The sequence below is a fragment of the Sceloporus occidentalis genome, unplaced genomic scaffold, assembly GCF_023333645.1.
Source record: "Sceloporus occidentalis isolate IW3139 unplaced genomic scaffold, rSceOcc1.0.p SCAF_29, whole genome shotgun sequence".
Classification (NCBI taxonomy): Eukaryota; Metazoa; Chordata; class Lepidosauria; order Squamata; family Phrynosomatidae; genus Sceloporus; species Sceloporus occidentalis.
In genome coordinates this window covers 9,089,113-9,109,919 of record NW_028317009.1, presented here as the reverse complement: position 1 = coordinate 9,109,919, position 20,807 = coordinate 9,089,113, and the positions used below count along the sequence as shown (strand labels likewise).

Below are 20,807 nucleotides of genomic sequence, written 5' to 3'. Positions count from 1 at the left end.
TTTATATTGTTTTTTAGACAGAATTATCAGATTGCAAAACATTAAACTTCCTTCTGAAAACATGTATATCCTTGCCTTGGTAACAATGTATCAGACCACAAGTAATTCATCAAAGCCGATGTCACAGAATTACAGGGGAAACCAGACATTGTATGTAAACTGTCATCTCCAACGATAACTCCTATTATCCTCAGCTATTATCCTGCCAATCACCAGCGCTAGGGGGGCATCACAGTCACATGATGGGCCGTTGTCAGATCTAAGGTTCTGGGTGAGTTTCTCTGCCACTTCACAAAAGAAACAGTAATCAGGAAGCCAGTAAAGTGGAAACCCATTAACTATTTAATGACAAAGCCTCTGATAGGGGGACTTGTAAAAATGCACACCCCTTAAGGCAACGATGACCCATGCAAGTAGCCCTCATTACAGTATATAAAGCCATCGTCATAGCAACCAATGGAGTGGTTTTGGCTCCAAATTGCCCACCGTTATTCTGTATACCATAACCCCCCTCCATAGACTGAGGCAGCGCATGGTCTGCTATAAACATTAGGTACACGAGATGTCTCGTGCTTGCAGCGGGTCTGGATGTCTCGCGGGGCGTTCATCTCAGCCATGTGTTATTAGACAGAATTGACGTCTTCTCCGTGTCATTAAATCCCTGCCAGCCGGCGAATGTTCAGGGAGTTTCCCTGCACCCGGTTATCTGCCCCTGTATGAGATCATTTGCCTCCCTAACCCTCCCTGCGCAACCTCACAGCTCCCCGCCACTCTGGGGGGGGGGGGGGGGTTCTGGGCGACACAGCCAGTATCCACGCAAAACACACGGACAGCCGCCCTCCCCGCTAACACATCACGTCAGACACGGCACACATTACGGCTCTGTGATGTGAACTCCTTTGGGTAGTAAAAGTTCACAGGGGTTAAAGGTCTAAGCGTTGGGCTACACGCGTGTTCCGTGGAGCTTGGGGTTACACCGAAGCAGGAAGATGTGACAATATTTTACTATGTTATACTACATATAAAGTACGTGTATTGATGCACATGTGGATCTAAACATAATCGGGCGCCCAGCCGCATGTTTGCACCCCAAGAATTGCTTTTACCTGCCCTTAGCACACGTCGCCCGGCACGGCCCCCGCAGGGCACATCCCCCATACGGTGCGTCCCGCTGCACCCCCTGTAACAGATGCTCTGTATTTACAGCACCTTCGCTATGAAATATGCATGAAGCACAAGCGTTTCTTTTGTATGACAAATGAAGCCGTTACACGGACACGCGGGATTAAAGGACACCCTTCTGCAATGACAACGCGGGTCACCAGAGCGTGATGCGTGCAGCGGCACTTGAGCCGGATTTATCACAATTAATAAATGTGACGCAATCATGGGGGAATTTTTTCGGTAACTTCTCCATAGACAGAAATCGGCACCAGGTAGAAAAAAAAATAGAAAATGCAGAAAGACTTACAGAAAATATAATTTCCTTTTATTGCTCACCATTGGAGGACAAACATTTAAGACGAGCGCTGGACGTTTAGCTTCGTGACGCACTTGTACAATGTTAAAGCCCTTTTGTCGGCTGTAATCCTCCCCTGATCTGTTACCGCTGGATATTTAGCATCCGCGTAGACAATTACGCCGTACGCAGCGATTCATTACACGGCGAGGGCGCAGCGGATCCGTTACTCCAGCAGAAAAGTTGTCTTTTGCATCACATACCTCAGCTGTTACGAGTTTAACTCTTTCGCTGCCGGGCCCTGCATTCCCGAGTATGGATTAATTTACCGAGAAGCCGCAGCAAACCTGGCCCCTCCAGCCGCTTCTACATCCGTCAAAAGCTCGTAATTCACTCAAGCAGGTTCCATCAGCAGATACCCCGCACATCATGTTTACATCATATCATAGACAGGGGTGTACATGTTCAAAGCACTGTAGCAGTGCACGTTTACTTAGGTAGATAAGCAGAATAGCCTCCTAGCATAGGTGGTAGAGGTTAAATAACATGAGGGAATTTATACATGCATGGTATGGCCATATGTCACCTGAATTTAACACAAGACTGAGGTTTGAGCCTTTGCAGCAGGGCTATATGGGGCCTGTATATTTTTCTATATGCGTGGTACAATGTCAGGTTTGTTTTCCCACAAAAAAAGTAAACATTTTCCGACCCTGTGATTTTATTCTAGGTAATTTACTGAATTCCTCTAAACTGCCACAACTCTAGTCAATGAACCCATAAAACGCCAACATAACAAATCACAGCTGACCTTCACACCCTGGCTTCTATGGTCTACCGTCCCAACAATCCTTTGCTATCCATCCACTCCTCACTGGACATGGTCCCATTGGTGGTTTCATGACAACAGGACAGGAAACCCAGGCAGGAACGCCTAAAGCTGAAATAAAATGATTGAAATCAGATGTGAAATTCAATAAAACTGAACTCCCACACTATAGAAAATACATTTAAGAACATTCAACACAATAATCACATGTATTGTAACATCCAATTAAATCTTTACGGTCTTCAATCCGGAAAATACTAAACATTCTATTTTCAAACCCGCAAAGTTTGGAGTGAGCGCTGTGCACACGCGCCAGCAGTCTTGAATACTTGGGCCTTTAAACATTTTTTCTGCAATTAAAACCTGCACATTGCAGATCAGAGACTAGCCACATGCTTAGTATTTACAAAACATGCACAATGGCGGCCAAATCTGGTATGGATCAAACATGTGCGAGTTTAGCCAACCAGGACCAGCTTGTAGTGAACACAGCACACTTATTAGAAATGTATAATTCAGTTTATTGGCCCCAAATTTAAGTGCCATATACCATACATTCTCACCTAACAGGAACTCTGCACTTTTCATACCGGCGTACTGGAAAAAGTCATAGAACATATCTGCAAAGAAAAGTTAGAAAACATGAAGGGGAGTAGCAATACATTTAGAACATATATTCCATAATTACAAGGCAGATTAGGAAATTGTCTTAGACACAGTAACTTTTTATTCTGTTTCTAACAAAAAAAGACACAAATATGAAAGCAGCAAACACACAGATTTCCCCTACAACCAAACCAAAAAAAACCACACACTCTCTAAACAGAATATAAAGCCATAAAGCCAAAAAAAAGCCAAAAAAAAGCCAAAAAAAAGCCAAAAAGCCCCACCACTACCACCAACCTGCACCCCACCTATATCAAGGTGCAAATGAGAATTAGGGGCAGAAGGCAAGGCTTTTAAATGATAAGACACGCCCACCTGATGTAATGAGTAGGAGTGGCTTATCATTTAAAGCCCCTGTCTTCAGCCCCACACAATCATTTGCCTCTTGGTAGGAGTGGTGGTTGCTTGTGTGTGGGCTGTTGGTGGAATTTTGGTGTGTTTGTGGATTTATTTTTTTTTAGCTGTGTGTGGTGTGGAATTTTATGGTGGTTTAAATTAAGGCATAACGCTAATTTTTTTAGAGTCTTAAATTTAATTTGCTAGAACATCAGCATTGAAAATGTTTTTTTTAAAAAAAAAACCAACAATTTATTTATTTAAACGTTTGTATTATCGCTAGCTTTTGTTGGGAAGACTTAATTGTCATGTGATACAGAGTCAGGCTCTGATAGGCTGCTGCAGGAGGTGGGACCTGTTTGCTAAGTGGTGTACTACAGAATGGAATTAATGTTTTATCTGCTCTGACCACAGGCCTGTCCTGACATTTTTCGGTATAGGTCGCTCGATTCCTGAGGTATTACGTATGTGTTACAAACACTACAGAGAACAGCCAATGACGTATGTCATATGTTCAAGCTAAATAAATTACTCAAAGTACGTACTATCAAGTATTTACATCTCTACCAAGCAAGGTTTAGTGCTGCGTTTAACACGCTGTTTTTGTTTAACTTCAGTTAATTTGATGTACGAAGCATTTTATGTGGAGCCAGAGCTGCCGCACGCAGCAGCCATTACACCCCGTCAGCTCCCGCCGTTGCCACGGAAACGGCCAGCGCCCCGCCTCAGCGCACAGGATGTGGAAGCGAAGCCAGTCGCTGGAGGTTTGAGTCACTGCGGCGCCCGTAAGCCAGAAAACCAACATGGCGGCGCAGGATAGCGATGGAGAGGAGGATTTTGTCAGCTATGGGAAAGCTCTGGAGCTCTACGAGGAAGGCAAGTTCTGTGTGCCTGTACCTTGGGGGGCAAATCATAAAGCTGTAGGGGTTATGGGGCTGAGACAGTTGAGGTTTTTTCCAGGGGCTTACTGGTAGATTGAGGATTCTTCAACTTTTGCGCGGTTTTAGATTTTAATCATCTGCATCATTTAAATTGTAAGTTTGTGAGCAGTAATTTTTTTCTCATTATTTTAATGTCTGTAGGTGATACCTCTTTGCTCATAATAAAGATCATTTAGTTGGCATATCTGCGCAGATCTTAGTTTTGACAGACATTTATTTACTCATGTTAGCCAGATGACCAGCTTAATGTATAGATCAAATCCCATGTGGTCCCGGTAATTCTCTAAATGCGTTGTAACTTATATCTATTTAATAGTGTTTTTTTTCTTTGATTCAGGAGAACAGCCAAAGAAACCAGTCCCGCTTCATGATCAGACTGTTAAGGATGAGAAGGGACGTTATAAGCGTTTCCATGGTGCCTTCACTGGGGGATTTTCCGCTGGGTACTTTAATACCGTCGGTACTAAAGAAGGTAATTCGTCCTTTAATGATCTCTGCTTTTACCTGACGTCTTAGATGTCGCTATTGACAAAGAAAAATGCGATCTCCTCAAATCCCCGAATGCACTCAGCCTCTGGCTTTCTTCATGAAATACATCAATACCTGAATGTTCTGTTCCTCTAATCACTTTGTGGAATATTTGATTTGTAACTTAGAGGTTGACAGTGGTTTTTTTATTTTATCATTTTGATTTTAAGAATATACTATCATATTTACTGTATTGGCTCGAATATAGGCCGCCCCCGATTATAAGCCGCACCCTAAAAGTTTGGCATATTTTAAAGATAAAATTATTTCTAAAGAAAAAAACACACTAGTGGAATGGTTAAAGAATATTTTATCTAATGAACATGAATACATGTATTAAAGTTTCTAGTATCAGTTTGTCAGCATATGTTATATAGAAACACCAATAGCCATTTTGAGGTTCCCCTTAATTCATATTGCATTTTACTTAGATATGCCACTCTGCCCCTTGGATATGCTTTATAACCCCTGATATGGTTTATGGCCCCAGATATGCCACTGACTCCCTAGAAATGCCCACCTGCCCCTGAAATGCTTTATGCCCTCTTAGAAGTGCCACTCTGCCCCACTGATACCAACTTACCATTACACCCCCAGACTCCCTGGTGTTTAGCGGGGGGTGGATGTCTATGTGATGCGCATATAAAACCTATGCTGCCAGGGCTTCTATGGTGGAGCACTGGAAAGGTGATGTTGCGCCTGTGCTCCACCATTGAAGCCCTGGCAACAGAGGTCTACGTGCATCACGCATGTCCACAGCTGCCAGAGAGGAGGATCCAGGTCCCCTGCAGCGCTGCGGGGGATCTGGATCCTAACCCTGCTGCTTACCCGCAGCAGGGATAAATGAGAAACACCCACCCGGCACTGCGTGTCCCGGGCGTCGGGCGATACGAACTGCGCAATGTGCGCATCCCTGTGATAAACACTGACTTCAAAGACCTAAAAGGGAAGGTGCGGCCTGTATTTGGGCCAAAACGGTATGTATTTCTTAGCACTGGTTTATTTTTTGAACCCCGTTTCTCCTTTGGGGTTTCCCATTTGCAAATGCTTAGTATGTTTCATTGTAATGCAAGTTGAGCAAGAATATATTCAGAGACCAGGTGGAAAAAATGTTTTTTGTTACATTATGCTATTCCAGGTTGGGCCCCGTCAACCTTTGTTTCGTCGCGTTCTGGAAGATCAGAAAAGCAAACTAGTCGGCCGGAGGACTTTATGGATGATGAGGTAATGGCATATTATTGCCACGGCTCCTAAATGTCTGTTTCATTACTGTCTGTTTCGAGGAGTCTGTAATGGCATCTATGGAGGCAGCACTTTCAGCTCACACTGGTGATTGTGTATTCAGAACAACAACTAATCTATCAAAGAACAATCGATAATGAAACCAATTACCATATTTGCTCAATTATAAGATGACCCCCCCAGAGTTTGAATATTTATGAAAAAAAGCCTTTGCTTTTAATTTTTATTTGCCACTCTGCCCCAGTTATGCACATCTGCCCCCCAGAAATGCCTTATATGCCACTCTGCCCCCCAGAAATGCCTTATACCCCATATGTCACTCTGCCTCCCTAAAAAGCCAGTATTAAACCTAGTTTGAGAAATTGTTCGGGTGCCATTTAAAATATAGCTTTTATTATGTCAGTAAAATAAGGCAATTGGAGAAATGCCATTGATACAGATAAGTGTTGTGTACAATGTAAGTTAATGTATATTTTACATTTTCTTCTGCTGTTAACATGCGGTTCATTAAATTTTAAATGAAAAATTTGCATGTTTCTTTATCGGATTAATAGACAAAATATGGTAGAGTAATGGTAAAATAAAAAACGTTCTATCTATGCAGCGGAACTATAGACAAATAGCTTATTTTGTTCCAGAAAAGTATTTATAATATGTCTTCTGTAATGGCATACAATTCCTCGGCAGGACCTTGGTGAATTCGGAATAGCCCCCAAAGAAATTCTCACTACAGATGAATTTGCGTCAAGAACCAAAGACAGAATTAGGGAGAAGGCCAGGGAACTTGCGTCTGTAACGGCACCGATCCCAGGCGCCACCATACTTGAAGATTTAATTGCACCAGCAAAGTAAGAAATACAAACTATATGACCATAGACCACAGGTTCTGGTAGATTCATTTCCAGAATTGTAGGAAGTCTTCAATGTTTTGCTAATTACATCTATTATAATACATGTCAGACTTGCGTCTTCAGCCTGTCTTTGAAGACGTTTTCTAATAGACATGCAAAGCATTGTGTGCTTTTATAATTTAGCGTTAATGCTTTCTCCATCGCGTTTCTCCAACATTTGAAAGGATCAGTATAGGTATCCAGTTGCTGCGGCAGATGGGCTGGAAAGAAGGTCAAGGAATTGGGCCAAGGACGAAGAAAAGAGCAAAGAAACGTATGCCTGGTAAGACTACAAAGTTCTTCCAATGTTTTTAATGACTTGTCCAAACAAAGGCTGTTGAACACATTTGGGGGCGAGATCTGGAGATTATTTGTATAATTCGGAACATTCCCAAATATATAATAGTTTAGTGGTTTTGACTTGGCGGCGGGGAGGTAGTTTTCCATTGCCTATGGCTGTCACCAAACAGGAAGCAGACATAACATGTTGTTTTTAAGCACAGCATAACTGCGGCTTTCTTTTCCTTAAAGGTAATGTGAAGATGTATGGCTGTGCGTTACCGCCAGCAGGCTCTGAAGAATCTGAGGTATGTTCATAACCTGCAAATACTCCTGGAAGGGGGGGTAGTATAGAGAAAAATCTAAGAACCATACCAACAAAGCTTATAGCCTGGAGATCTCAAGTGTATGACAAACGGCCATTCAACCAATGGCCAATTATGTGGTATAACAGGATTTATGTTGACTGAGGTTTAAGGCAAGTCTTTTTTTTTTAATCATAGGATGAAGATGAATACATTCCTGAGAACGTCACATTTGCTCCCAAAGACGTGACCCCTGTAGACTTCACCGTCAAAGACAATGTCCATGGGCTTGGCTACCGAGGGCTCGATCCTCGCCAGGCTTTGTTTGGGGGATCAGACATGCAGTTAAATTTATTTGGTGATGGGGCTGACAAAATGGGCAATGTTCTGCATATAAGGCACGTTAAAGGAAGGAAAGCTGGGATATCCGGCCAGGTGAGTGTCTAATATCAACATAGCCACCAAAATGCATGCAAAGATGTGAACAAAGCAAATGGACGTGACATAATCTGGAAGTAAAAACGTACCGGCCTGTGTTTGTATCCTGGCGAGTGGAAACAGAAATACAAGCTGTAATTTAACACTTAACAATTTATATTCCTGGCACGTCATATTAAACGAGCATTGAAAGCGGTCGGCTGTTTTCTTTCCCACAGTGCTCTTGGGCAGTAGATTTCTGCTAAGCTTGGGTGATTTGCAGGTTCCTTTGGGGGCCTTTCTGCCATGTTTTACAAAGGTCCCTCTTCTGAAGACTATCTTTTTCCCATGGAGAGCTCATGTGAAATGTAAACATGGTCATTAAGGGTACAACATTTTTAAACCCCCCCAGTTAGATTAACTCATCTAAAATAAGTAGCATTGAACGCGTGAAATTACTGTTCCTCAACACGTGACACAGGCAGCTGATATGTTAATGACCGTGTGAACTGCCGACCGTTTGTTAATCAGCTGGTCTGCTATTTTTTTTAGGCATTTGGGGTAGGAGCCTTGGAGGACGAGGATGACGATATTTACGGCACGGATTCTATGTCTAAATACGATACGGTTTTGCGAGACGAGAGTGGAGATGGACTATTTGGGTGGACTGCACCAAAGGAATATAAAAGCAAAAAGGGCAAGTACTCTGACCAGACATGTACAGGCAATGACCTACTCAGGCCAGGGATACTTACCTTTATTCATTTTATTTAATGTTCTAAATATACTCATTCATACAAAGTGGAGAAGAATAATTTGTAGTTTGGGAGATCGGTCAGTTTTGAGATGGTGCTCATATTCATCTCTGTAGCAAAATGAGCCATATTTGACGTCACAAATGTATCTATCTTTAAGGTGGTACAAGGAGCTCCCTGTTAATTTGCCTGTTAATTTAAAACTCTCATTTAAGCTGGTTACCAGTTCTTTAATATATATCAGCCCATACAACTGTGTGAACGCAGCAACCTCCCTCATCTGTCACCAATGTTTGACAAGGTCCAAGATATTTACAAGTCGCATTTTCCCAAATCCAATGAAACCTTCCGCAGTCTGTTACCTCCCTGCCGTGTTTCAGGTTGTAGTGACATTCTGGCTCGGAATTCTTTACGCCCGTCTGTATTAAAGCGTAGTCCGAGTCTGGGTGGAGTGCAGTCATTGTTTCACGATGCTGTAGCCGGGCTCAGATTGGTCATCGGGTATATTTGTCTTCCGCCTCCATCTACAAACACTTTCTTTCTCTGCCTTGTGCCAAGTCTCTGTATGTACAGAGGTGTGCCCCTGATGTTTGTTTGCGTAGCTCTAGGCAGCGCTACTGCCACACAATACTTGCAATGTATCTGTTTGCTTATACTTCAGCGCTTATTTATTACCTTCCATGAAACACATCCTGAAAATTTAACCCCAGCGCTGCTGCAATATCAACTGTTTTGGGATTAACTTTCTCTAATTCTGTCATTAGTCATTGATTTCATGTGGGTAATGTTTTTATCCTTGACGGACTGGTATCTGTTGGGTTTTTTTAGGGCTGCCCAAAGAGCTTCAGTATGTAGATAACGTTTTGGACGGCTTCTGCATAGCAACCAAACCAACGCCCACTAAGAAGGTAAATGCTCCTTTTTGAAGCAAAGAAATTCAGATTCAGTAAATATAATTTTTTCATGCAAGTCTGAGCTAATACTGCATTTACTGCTTAGATACTGGTAATAAAGTTCACCATCTCTGAAGGTTGATAGGGTTGCTTAAAGAGGGGAAGAAGCTTGCAGGTGGGTAGAGGGTGCAGACTTTCTAATGGGCTCTTTACAAAGCAAAGTTCCAATCTACACAGCCCACCTGTGCAAAATCAGACCAAATTAAAGCCAAGTAGCAGTTTTCAGAGACTTGATGCGTATATTAGAAGTGTGCATTAGGGTAGTTTGTCAGAGCTGATTCTTTGTTTACTTCCCATAGATTTACTCCCCCCCGGAGCTTCCCAGAGATTATCGCCCCATTCACTACTTCCGACCCGTCCTGTCTCCAAACACTCGCAGCTCTTCGGCTCTTCACGCAATGCTGGATTCATCCCAAAAACCTCCTAACACTACCAAGGAGCTGCCACCCAGCCGACACCAACTAAACTCTTCGCAGCGGGGGGAGATGTTGGGAGAGACACGTCTGCAGGGTACGTCAACCGTAACCTTACGACTGTCCATGATGCCGCGCTCCCCAACTTCTCAAACTGCCTCCTGTGATACTGCCTGCACCTTGTCCTGTGATACAAGTGGATCAGTTTGATACGATATAAGTAACTGCACGAAATAGTTAGGACGGTAAAGGAAATAAAGAAGTTCTGAACTATTGTCTGATCCGGTTATATGGTCACTACCTTGTAACATAGCAGAGAAGTTTATTTAAAGCTGAGAGTGCTTCACTCAATTTCATTCATTGCAGGTCCTACATCTGTGCTGGAGATGCTTTCGGATAAAGACCATGAGCGGATCAGACAAGTAAAAGCGGTGGCAGAGCAGCAAAAGCTTAAAGCTCAGAGCCTCGCTCAGGAAGCACTAAAAAGCCGCTTTCAGTCCGTCTCTACCCCGGACACCCCGAGCCCCCCGCAGGCAGGACTACTCGAGCGAGAGGCTCCTCCGGCACAAGCTGGAGACTTCCGACCTTTTGAGAAAAATCCAGATAAACAGCAGAGATATGAAATCTACATCAGGAAGCTTCACCAAGGAGAAAAAGGTGCCGGGGGTTAAGCCAGTTTTGTTCTCGGCAGTGTTTGGGTCACAGTGAAACGCGTCAAACATGTTTCAGTGATTCAGTAAACCCTTTCTGACTTGATAGATGCTTTGGACAGCAGTCTGGACACCAAGATGACCGAGTGGGAGCGTAGCCGGGAGCGAGATGAATTTATGCGATCGGCGACGTTATACAAATCCACCAACTCCATGCTGTCTTCCCGGTTCACACGGGGTAAATATGAAGAAGATTCAGATAAAGTGGAGGTTCCGAGGGACGAAGAGGTACTTGGATATTTGATTAGCAGTGGAACTTTGCGCACTTTACCATAATTCAGTGACTAGAATGACCAGACAATAAAATTTACAGAATCCCACCCGTCGCATTGATGTATAAACTCCCCCAAATTAAACGCCAATACTTTGTCATTCCTAAATACATTGACATACCTTTAGTATAGTAATGGGTATGGCGGCTTTCCCTGCGTAATGTATAAACCGCTGCTGGGACCTTGATGGAAAGGCATTTATCTTGTGTTTTGGGATGAATTGGTAAAATGGGATGTTTGACACGATAGCATTGGCTAGACCAGGTATAGTAACTTTAATGGCTAATGTCTCCCTCACAGGGGGATCTGAACGACAAAGCATCCGCTGTGAAGATGAAAATGTTTGGCAAGCTGACGAGGGATACGTTTGAGTGGCACCCAGACAAACTGCTTTGCAAAAGGTTTAATATACCTGATCCTTATCCGGGGTAAGCTTCTATATATATTCTTGCTGGTTTGCTCGTAGATGTCGTACATGCCCAGACCCGTTTCACTTCCTGACGGAAAGGCAAACCTTAATTACTTAGTGACCCGAGCCGCCTGACTGCCATTGTTATGTAGATTGCTTGGGCAGACCGCGTGCCTCATGTATATGTTGGTGTTGACACTGCATACAGGTACTAATCATCATCAAAGGTCCATCTCTGCTTCGTGACAGGTTTCCCTGCCGGCTTATTGTCATATTCCTCTTGGAGAAAATGACAGTAATTAAACGGACGTGTTCTGTATGCTCTTTCGAAAGCTCAAACAGGTTCTTGAATGTACCACGTTTCATGCAGTAATGGTCTCAGGATAATTAAGCTTTTGTCCTCATGGGCATTCGTTTTCTTTCCATAGGTCAACTATGGTGGGGCTGCCAAAAGTCAAAAGGGACAAGTTCTCGGTGTTCAATTTTCTCACTATTTCTGAGACCCCCAAACCTATTGAGACCTCTACGAAACCGGAACAGTCGCAGCAATCATCTCAAAGCAGTAAGTCTTCATCTCAGTTAGGCTTGTTTTAGTGGCTTCTGACATAACTTTGTTAACCCCCTCTGATCTGTTAAGTACTTCGCTGGTAAGATGGAACGCAAAAAAGTGTAGACTAGCTAAAGTAACAAGTTGGCCCCGGACACTTAATTTTGGTAGTAGGAAGAGTAATTCTGTTTAATCAGCCTATTTATCTGTATGAATATTGAGGCATCTCCATAACCCGATTCATCTGCTGTTAGAACCCAGGAAGCCGTCTAGGTGGGATTTATCTGCCGGAGACCAAAAGGACTCGGTCAGTGACTTCTTGAGTCGTGCACGGAGCGAAGTTGATGTCAAAAAGGAACAGTCTGCTACTTCAGTATCAAATATAACGTCTACGGCACCGCTACCAGCGAAGGTGAGAGCCATCAGATTTACCCTCATCACCCGCTGTCACTCCTGGTACCGGGGTAATTTATTGCCATGGGGTTTGCTACGTGGAAAGTAATGCGATGAGCGGTCTATACTTATCGTGCGGTTATATTTTACTGTCCAGGTTTCTGCTGAGCAAACCGATCAGATCCAAGATCCAGAAGTTGAAGAAAAGAGGCCATCCATGGATTTATTCAAAGCAATCTTTGCTGATTCTTCAGATGAAAAGTCATCGGAAGAGGAAAGTGAAGAGGAGGAAGAGCCTGCTTCAGCTGTAAACAAGCCCGAAACGCCATCGTCCAGCGTGCAAGGTGGGTGACGCTCAGGCGTACCCGTGGGCTTAGAATAACCGCACCTTCCCTAACTACAAGAACTCAAAGGGTTTTTAAAACATGCGTTGTTATAAAGATCAAACCAGCCAGTGTTGGGAAACATTGTAAAAAGTTTTATATTGTTTGAAACATGCTCATGCATTTTTACTTTTATGTATAGTTTGGCTGTTTCCGGTGTAGATCTGGTTCTCGATGGCCAGAATTTTAACCCCTTAAGGACAAAAGTTTGTCCTTAAACCCATTAATGACAATGTATTGTGAACCCATGTACAGGCTTTGTTGTGAAGGGGTTAATGTTCCTCTTGTGGCTTGTAAATCTTGATTTCTTTGGATGAGGACTAGTGTCAAATAACCATTGGATGAGTTAAACAATTGAGTCTTAAACAAAGCTGTCTGTTTATAAAATAGCCTTTCTGACCAGGAGGGGACTTATTTCCAGGAGTGGGCAATTTTGTAAGACCCAGTGGGTTGCTTGGTTTTAATACGTATTCATGAACTCTCCATGCATTAACATGACTATTTCTGCAGATCCTAATCCAGTAACGGAAGCCCCAGCACCACCAGTTGTAACAGAATTAAAGGAAACGCAGGAAAGCATGGACGCCTATGAAGAATTTGGTCCCCGGCTGCCACCTCCAGTGTTATCTGGTGAGTTAGCACACCCCACTTTAAAGTAGTATACAGATGAGTGTATGTGTATATAACGGGCACAACATATCTTTAATCTTTTCAGGGGGTTCCGGGAAGTCTGATCTTATCCGGGTGTCGGGCATAGACGAGCCTATTAAGAAACAGAAACAAAAGAGAAACAAGGAGAAACGCAAAGTGAAAAAGGAGCGAAAACACAAGAAAGAAAAGGTATTTACACTGACAGCATATATACTGTATATATTGGTTTCAGCTGCTGCACAACCTCTTAGTACATACAACTATTGTCTATAACTTTGGGCTTTGTGAGGATACAGCTTAAGAGCACTTTTATGGCAAGTTACAATTATCCACCATTTTCTAATAGAAATGTTTCAAATGTATTTCTACGCAGAAGAAAAAACACAAGAAGCAGAAACACAAAGCTAAACAGCGATCTAAGACGGCGGATGGGAGCAGCTCGGACTCAGAAGAGAGCAGTGAGAGTCCCAGCGAGGCGGAGGGCGCAGTGGAGATCACCCCACGGGAACTATTAAAGAGGTTGGGGATCCAGCAGAGATAACTATGGAACATTTACCCCCCCCCCCGAAGCCAAATACAACCGAATTCTCCCTTAAAAATTAACTTAAATGATAAATATCTACATATGTATAAATAACTCAAAATGCTACACGTCCAGCAAATAAATCTGTTTCCATGGTAACTGCTACCCATTTAGAAACTGCAAAAGCCCCCTGCTCTGAAATCGCTTGTTGGATTATAGGTGATGCTTTACATACAGAAAAAAAAATTTGTTTTTGTATTTTACAGGCTGAAAAATCTTCCCATCCCTCGGTAGCAGAAAAAGCAAAAACTCGCAATATCTCTGAAATGAAGAATAATCAGCGATAAAGTCCTCTATTGGACTTATCAGAGCAAAAATATTTTGTAAATATGTATAAAAAAGTAAAGATCAGAGTGAATAATATTTTGAGAAATAAACATTTGATTTGGTTTTTTTTAATCTAAAAACACATTCAGTAAAGATTCAAATTCCTGAGTATTTATCCATAACTGCTCAGAATACATCAGATCGGATCTGGCTATAGGCTCTCTGTATTAAGAATAATGTGGGTGTAGAGTACTTAAGGGGAAACTCAAGAAATATTTTAGCTCATTGCTTAGTAATTAGGGATTTACCCCAAATTATATCTAATTATAGCCTTTTGTCTGGCGTGTGCTACAGGTACATGCCTCAGGTTTACTCTCTTAGCATTCACTAATGAGCTGTGAAAGGAATCCATCACTGCTGTTCTCATCAGACCATCCAAAATTATTATTATACTATGGGTTTTCTCCAAAAACTACTCAATTAGATCAAGAAACTGTAAAGCTGGTCATTCGGTTAGTTTTTAACACAATTTATGTTAATTGTCTTTAACTTGCACAAGTGAAATGCCACTGCTGCCAGTCCATGAAAGCTCATGTTGTCACACAATAAGCATGTGTTGTACCTCCTATCAGTAATGTGATGGTGTTGGGTTAATATAACACAATAGGCAAAGAATTAATGCTTTTAGGGCAGCAAAGGACACCGATCACAGCCTGTTTCTACTTATTATAGAGCTAAAAGTCCCATCGTCCTGGTTTTAACCAGGATTGCTTTATCAATGCTTAGAGTCCTAAACTCTCCCTTACATATCTGTCCCTCTGATTAATGGGATAGCCTTTCATTCGCTATAAAACGCGCGCTAGATGTTGCAGCTTTAATTGGGTCTCCGCGGCCGCCGTACGCCTTGCTGTTTCCATGGAGACGCTGGACTCCGGATGTAGAGTGGCTGTTCGGAGCTGCTCCGTGAAGATGTTGGATCCGCTAGCCGTCCGTGGGGAGACCCCGGTGCCCGAGGAAGAGGAGGCAGGCTCCGGGGAGAAGGAGAAACCAGTGTGGGAGAGCGAGAGATTATCACAGGTCACGGGGACCGCATTAACCCACGCCGTGTACAGTCCGCCATGTGCATTAACCCTTATAGTGCCAGACGGCGTTACTCTGTATATCCTCCCCACCCCAGGGCAAACCCAATAACTCACTTCATTCCCTATACACCGGGTCCTGCACTCTACCAGTATAAACCACTTTTTGTTAGACTATCCCAACCCTCATTTCCCTCAGCCGTTCTGTCACAGTCACTGGCTGGGGATTATGGGAGCTGCAGTTTGGGTCACCTCCTGCGTCTGGAGCAGTAGCCGGTTGAGTATTTATTGATCGCCAAGTCCCCAGAGTATTAAATGTCTGCCCAACTAAACCCTGAGTCCAAATGAATTCCACGCAAAGCCTGAGCCAAGTATGTGACCGGCCGCGTCTGCCTGCGATCTAATATCCATTACCTGTTATGTCTCTGCCCTGATAAATGGACTGACTTTCACCACCATTGCGTCTTCGTTTTGGCTGCCGTCCCAGATCCCATCAGCGTTTCTATAAATGAGATCGAGATACATCGCTTATTTACCCATTAACTGTTTACTCGCCACAGCTTCCCACGGAACATACAATGGCAGATCAATCCTTCTTTACAGCACCTGTGTAAGATGAATGCAGGCGGGCACCCGTTACTTAACGTATAGATAATACATATCGTTGATACACGTAATACAATTATAATATAATCCCACTGCCGGGATACTTCTGTCTATCAATCTGTCTCTATCTATCTATCTATCTATCTATCTATCTATCTATCTATCATCTATCTATCTATCTATCTAGCTATCATCTATCTATCTATCTATTTATCTCATAACAGGTTTCACACCCTAACACTAATATCTCTTTCTGTAAATCCATAGGTTCCATTTAGAGTCTTCCGAGGACACACAGATGCCGTGAGCTGCTGTCATTTCTGCTGTGATGACACAAAAATGATGTCCTGTTCGCGTGACCGTACGGTGCGACTCTGGGTATGTTCCACAGGAGCGTAACCTACATCTGATATACAAGCCGGTAATATCTCCATCGTAACAGAGCCCACCAAGTGCGTTCTACATAACACCGGTCATTCAGAGAACCCATAAAGAGTCCTTGCAACATAGAGGGGATAAGGGTGTCTCTTGTATCCCCCGCTAACTCTTTCCTCCTGCCTAGGATGCCTCCTTGGGTTCCCTGATCCATGTCTATAAGGAACACACGGCTCCTATTTCAGAGTGCGATATAACATCAGACAATCAAAGGTGAGCTAATGCAAGTATATACAAATATATAGGCGGGTGTCATTGGATGCGAGGATCTGCGTGATTGGCGTTCCACGGCCGGACAGCATGCAGCATACTGAGCAAGGACATATTGTGTACCCGCCACTAAAGTTATGATATAGAATCTGTATACGTTTGTACCAGGCACACCATTAACAAGACATGTCACACCCGTCACCCATAAAACAACCACCTTTCCTAAAAGTACAGCGGGCTGCATCAGTTTATATTCTAGGGTCGTTAATTTGCATTTATGAGATTTCGTCCAGTTATCTGCTTTAGTCATCTCTTGTTTAAACATAATTTTCTCCAGAATGATTACATCATCATATGACAAAACTGTAAAAAGCTGGAATGTGGAGACGGGGAAAGTACAGGTACGTAGTCTTTAAAAAAATGTTATGGTGTTTTTGGGGGTGATAAACAGGGAGTTTATATCTGATGGGGCAATAAATCTTTTATTCGGCTTGGCTCGCTGTGTAAAATGGATTTATTGTACTTGCTGAGATTGTAACAGTTGTTAAAATAGTCTTTTCTATTGCCTGTACTTTGAATTCTGTCCACCGGCATAAACCCAGTGAGAAAATAGAGTAATTAAGTAGCCATCTTGCCCAGTTCATATTCATAGCATCATCTGAAGAGTTAAACTTATGCTTTATGATAAAGGCCAGGGTTTTGGTCAATTATCTAAAGTCTATGTTGGCACAAGCTGAACCCCGTGCCCTTGTCCAACTGAGCCCAACTTGGGGGCCATTGCCAACTTTAACGAGTCAAATACCGACCCTGTCGAAATCTTCACTTGTGACTTGTCTCTGTGTTCTGTTTCCAGTGGTCCGTGGCCCTGAACGGGCTGGTGACTTCATGTAACGTCTCTGCGGATGGCAAGCGTGTCGTGTGCAGCTTGGATGTGGAAAATGCTGTGTGTATCATTGATGCCACGACAGCGTCAGAAGTTACCCACCTGAATGGTTAGTCCATCTTCATCAGCATCATCATCCTAAGTGAGGACATCATTCTAGCCCCATTAATTAAATCCCTGATCACAATGGCCCTGGAGAATGTAGACCTAAATGAAATTAACAATGCTGGCAAATATTACTTATTTATAGTAATAGCCATTTACCTTGGCGCTGTTACATACAATTTGATGTTTCTAGACGCTTTATTCCATAAAGATAACATACGTCGGCTTTGAAAAGGCAGATCTTCTTAACTTCGTGAGGTTCTCAAGCTGTGATCAAGGGTCTAGCAGGAGGGAGAGGGCGCATCTGTGCCCCCGTTGGCATCGTTCATTAGATAGGAGCATGAAGGAAGAGCATGAAGAAGATTGGTACCATATGTCTCCAGATAGACCACCTACTTCGTGGATCACATGTAGTTTTAATGGCTGTTTAAACCCACTGTAGTACTGTAGTTAATAATAGACTTCTCACTCCACAAACTATGGCACTCTCTCTTTTAGATCACCATGCGAGCTCAGTAACAAGGTGCTGCTTCGACCCAGTAGGAGAGAGAGTGTGCTCAGTGTCATCAGATGGAGGAATAAAGCTGTGGGATATCACAGCACGACGTACAACCATCGCAATTAACCAGTAAGGAACCACCAGACACATGCATTCTAAACGTGATCTATCTTAAGGGGTCTTTATGTTTCTATATTATCCCCCAGAATGAAGAGAAGAACGTCTGCCCCTCTGTTAGTCGTGTAACATCACTTATAGGGTTAATAGATCATTGGTTTGGGATAGCTAAATAGTTCTGCCCCGTGCAATAAATAACTTTGTTACTGGTCTATGATGCCTGTCAATAATGTGTTTAAGGACAGGTAGACTCCAATTTTTGTTTGGCTTTGACTGTGAAGGCAATGTGTGTTTTTATGGCAGGGCACACGGCAACGTTATCTCCGACTGCGGCTTCAGCGCAAACGGACGCCTTTTATGTACAGCATCGTGGGACAAAACTTTGAAACTTTGGGATGTTAATACTGGGGAATTCCGTCATGGAGGGCCCAGTGTACTAAAGGGTGTGCACCGGGGGTCCATCAGTTCCTGTGAATTCTCCAAAGACGGTGAGTTATTACGTTCATTACGGCAGACAGCAAACCCTATCATCGTAATGGTACCAAACGTCCGAGCTGATAACATGCCGTGCATCTGACCCGCAGCGTCCGTGCTTGTGTCTGCCGGCTACGATAAGACTATAGCTTTCTGGGATGTGGCTTCAGCGCGCAAGAAACTTGTCTTAAAGGTAATTTCTTAAAATACGTGGATTTTATCATTTCCCCAGCGATCACATGGATTGTTTCTTTTTTTTGGTTGCCGTCTCACCTTTGCCCAGTCCCTCTTTGCCCCTCTTTCTTTCACTGATACCCCTCTTTGTTAGCCGGGTATGAACGTATCACTGGTATCACTAGTTTTTTTCCTTCAAATTGATATAATTCATGTTAGCTTTTCGGGGACTAGTCCTGTCTATAATGACACATTGTTCTGGTTATAGGGTCACGATGACTGGGTGCTGGATGCAACCGTGAGCGCCAACAAGCAATGGATCCTCTCCTCTTCAAAGGTTTCCTTCTGACATCGTACTCATCTACTCTGCAAACAGTGACTCATTTCCTTAAAGCACTTTGCTTTACGACGCCCTGGGGGTGTGGCTTAATGTCAACACTGACTGGCTCCACCCACTCTGCGTGAAATGCGTCAGGGATCTAAATATAACCTCTGATGTGTGTACAAAATGTTACATCACTCTAACCAATACTTGTAACGCTGCTTTGCTATACGTTCTGTTGATTCTATACATATACTAATTCAATCATATTTGGTTTGCTGAACAGGATAGCACCCTAAGACTGTGGGATCTTCGGCATTGTGAACAGATCCCCGCTGTTATGGAAAACAGAAAAGCGATTGGTTCCCGGATGGCCCAGGTTAGCGGTTTATTGGGTGGTCTTGAAATCATTATAATTATTTATTATTGGCTAATTAGGGCAAACGGCACGTTAGTTGGTCACATGACTGGCTTGGATATACAGCAGCAGACAATATGTGATCCAGTGTGTTTATTATCATGATAATAAAATATTATTGAAATTATTCACGCTTGAGCTAATATTTATTTACTGCCGTTAATGACAGTATATTTTTGCATCTGTAATTAATGTCTGTTTCTGTGTATGCCAGTGTGAAAAGTGTGACAAGCCGTTTCCCATCATGCACTGGGATGACGCCGCAGCGACCTCCTGCCTATTTTGCCGCCTCGCTTTGCCTGCACAGAACGTGTTTCCACTACCTAGCCCTGCGCTTTAACCCTTTCCTGGTGCCCAAAATGCCATGTCTTTTTATAGTCACATGGATACAATCTGTTCTACGGTCTCGGCAGTACTACACTTCTGATGGACCAGCATGACATCATTTAGTAACGTCACATTTTAAATGACTCCATACTTTTAAAATCCATTTAGTAAAGTCGCACCGTGACCCGTGGTGCAATTCCATGCTTCAAACTGCTTTATAATTTTATGTGATAAATGTATACATTTATGTATAAAGTCTTGTTAATACATAACTATGTATCTTGTTAAAATGTTTTTTATTATAAAAATAAACATTTACATGTTAGGCCTGAAAACTGTCGAACTGTATGTTATAGAGGAAATTTCGCCATCTGCTGTGTAAGATGAGGATTCCACTTTTCAGGCAGAAACACCGTGCGGCGCCGTGGCTTAGATGGTTAAAGCGCCTGTCTAGTAAACAGGAGATCCTGGGTTCGAATCCCAGCGGTGCCTTTTCTTCTTCTCCTGTATGTACATTTTTACATTATTTTTTATTATATTTGATACATTTTTATTTTATATTCTAAACATTTCAATCAACTTACTATGTAAAAATCCACACCCAGACTCCTATACTGCTCATATAATCGTGCTGCAAAACCAAACCCACTGTGTACATTGCCTTGCATCATGTGATTTGGGCTCGGCTGGGAAAATGACGTCATCACAGAGTTCATGAGAGACATAGATCACCCATTTTCCTGAATTTACTGAGCACCGATGTGTTAGTATAAATTAGATAAATTGATACATTTTTATCATCTTCATTATGTAGTGTATACATTATTATACTGGGGGGCTGGAAACACACTTTAAAAATACAATACATACATTTTTAAAGCACAGAAAATACTATCTTTATTTTATAATCCTAATTTTAGCAATTATTAA

General features: G+C 42.7%; 2 protein-coding genes and 1 non-coding gene across 3 annotated transcripts; all 3 read left to right on the top strand.

Annotated features, from left to right (window-relative positions):
- Positions 1-4,093: 4,093 nt before the first annotated feature.
- Positions 4,094-14,195, top strand: LOC149299295 (G patch domain-containing protein 1-like). The gene is made up of 20 exons (XM_089486324.1): positions 4,094-4,166; positions 4,569-4,703; positions 5,898-5,983; positions 6,689-6,849; positions 7,077-7,174; positions 7,423-7,478; positions 7,674-7,910; positions 8,445-8,589; positions 9,476-9,555; positions 9,900-10,110; positions 10,380-10,670; positions 10,773-10,951; positions 11,296-11,423; positions 11,833-11,966; positions 12,206-12,363; positions 12,502-12,688; positions 13,238-13,357; positions 13,443-13,567; positions 13,752-13,897; positions 14,168-14,195. Exons 1-20 carry the CDS (start codon positions 4,094-4,096, stop codon positions 14,193-14,195), a joined length of 2,778 nt encoding a protein of 925 aa, XP_089342450.1.
- Positions 14,196-15,143: 948 nt separating this feature from the next.
- On the top strand, positions 15,144-19,890 carry LOC149299294 (WD repeat-containing protein 88-like). The gene is made up of 11 exons (XM_089486323.1): positions 15,144-15,305; positions 16,181-16,291; positions 16,476-16,561; positions 16,896-16,959; positions 17,412-17,550; positions 18,045-18,174; positions 18,466-18,650; positions 18,747-18,829; positions 19,079-19,147; positions 19,419-19,511; positions 19,765-19,890. Exons 1-11 carry the CDS (start codon positions 15,144-15,146, stop codon positions 19,888-19,890), a joined length of 1,248 nt encoding a protein of 415 aa, XP_089342449.1.
- Positions 19,891-20,295: 405 nt separating this feature from the next.
- Positions 20,296-20,369, top strand: TRNAT-AGU (transfer RNA threonine (anticodon AGU)). Its single transcript has one exon. It is a non-coding gene; the product is annotated as a tRNA-Thr (tRNA).
- Positions 20,370-20,807: the final 438 nt, after the last annotated feature.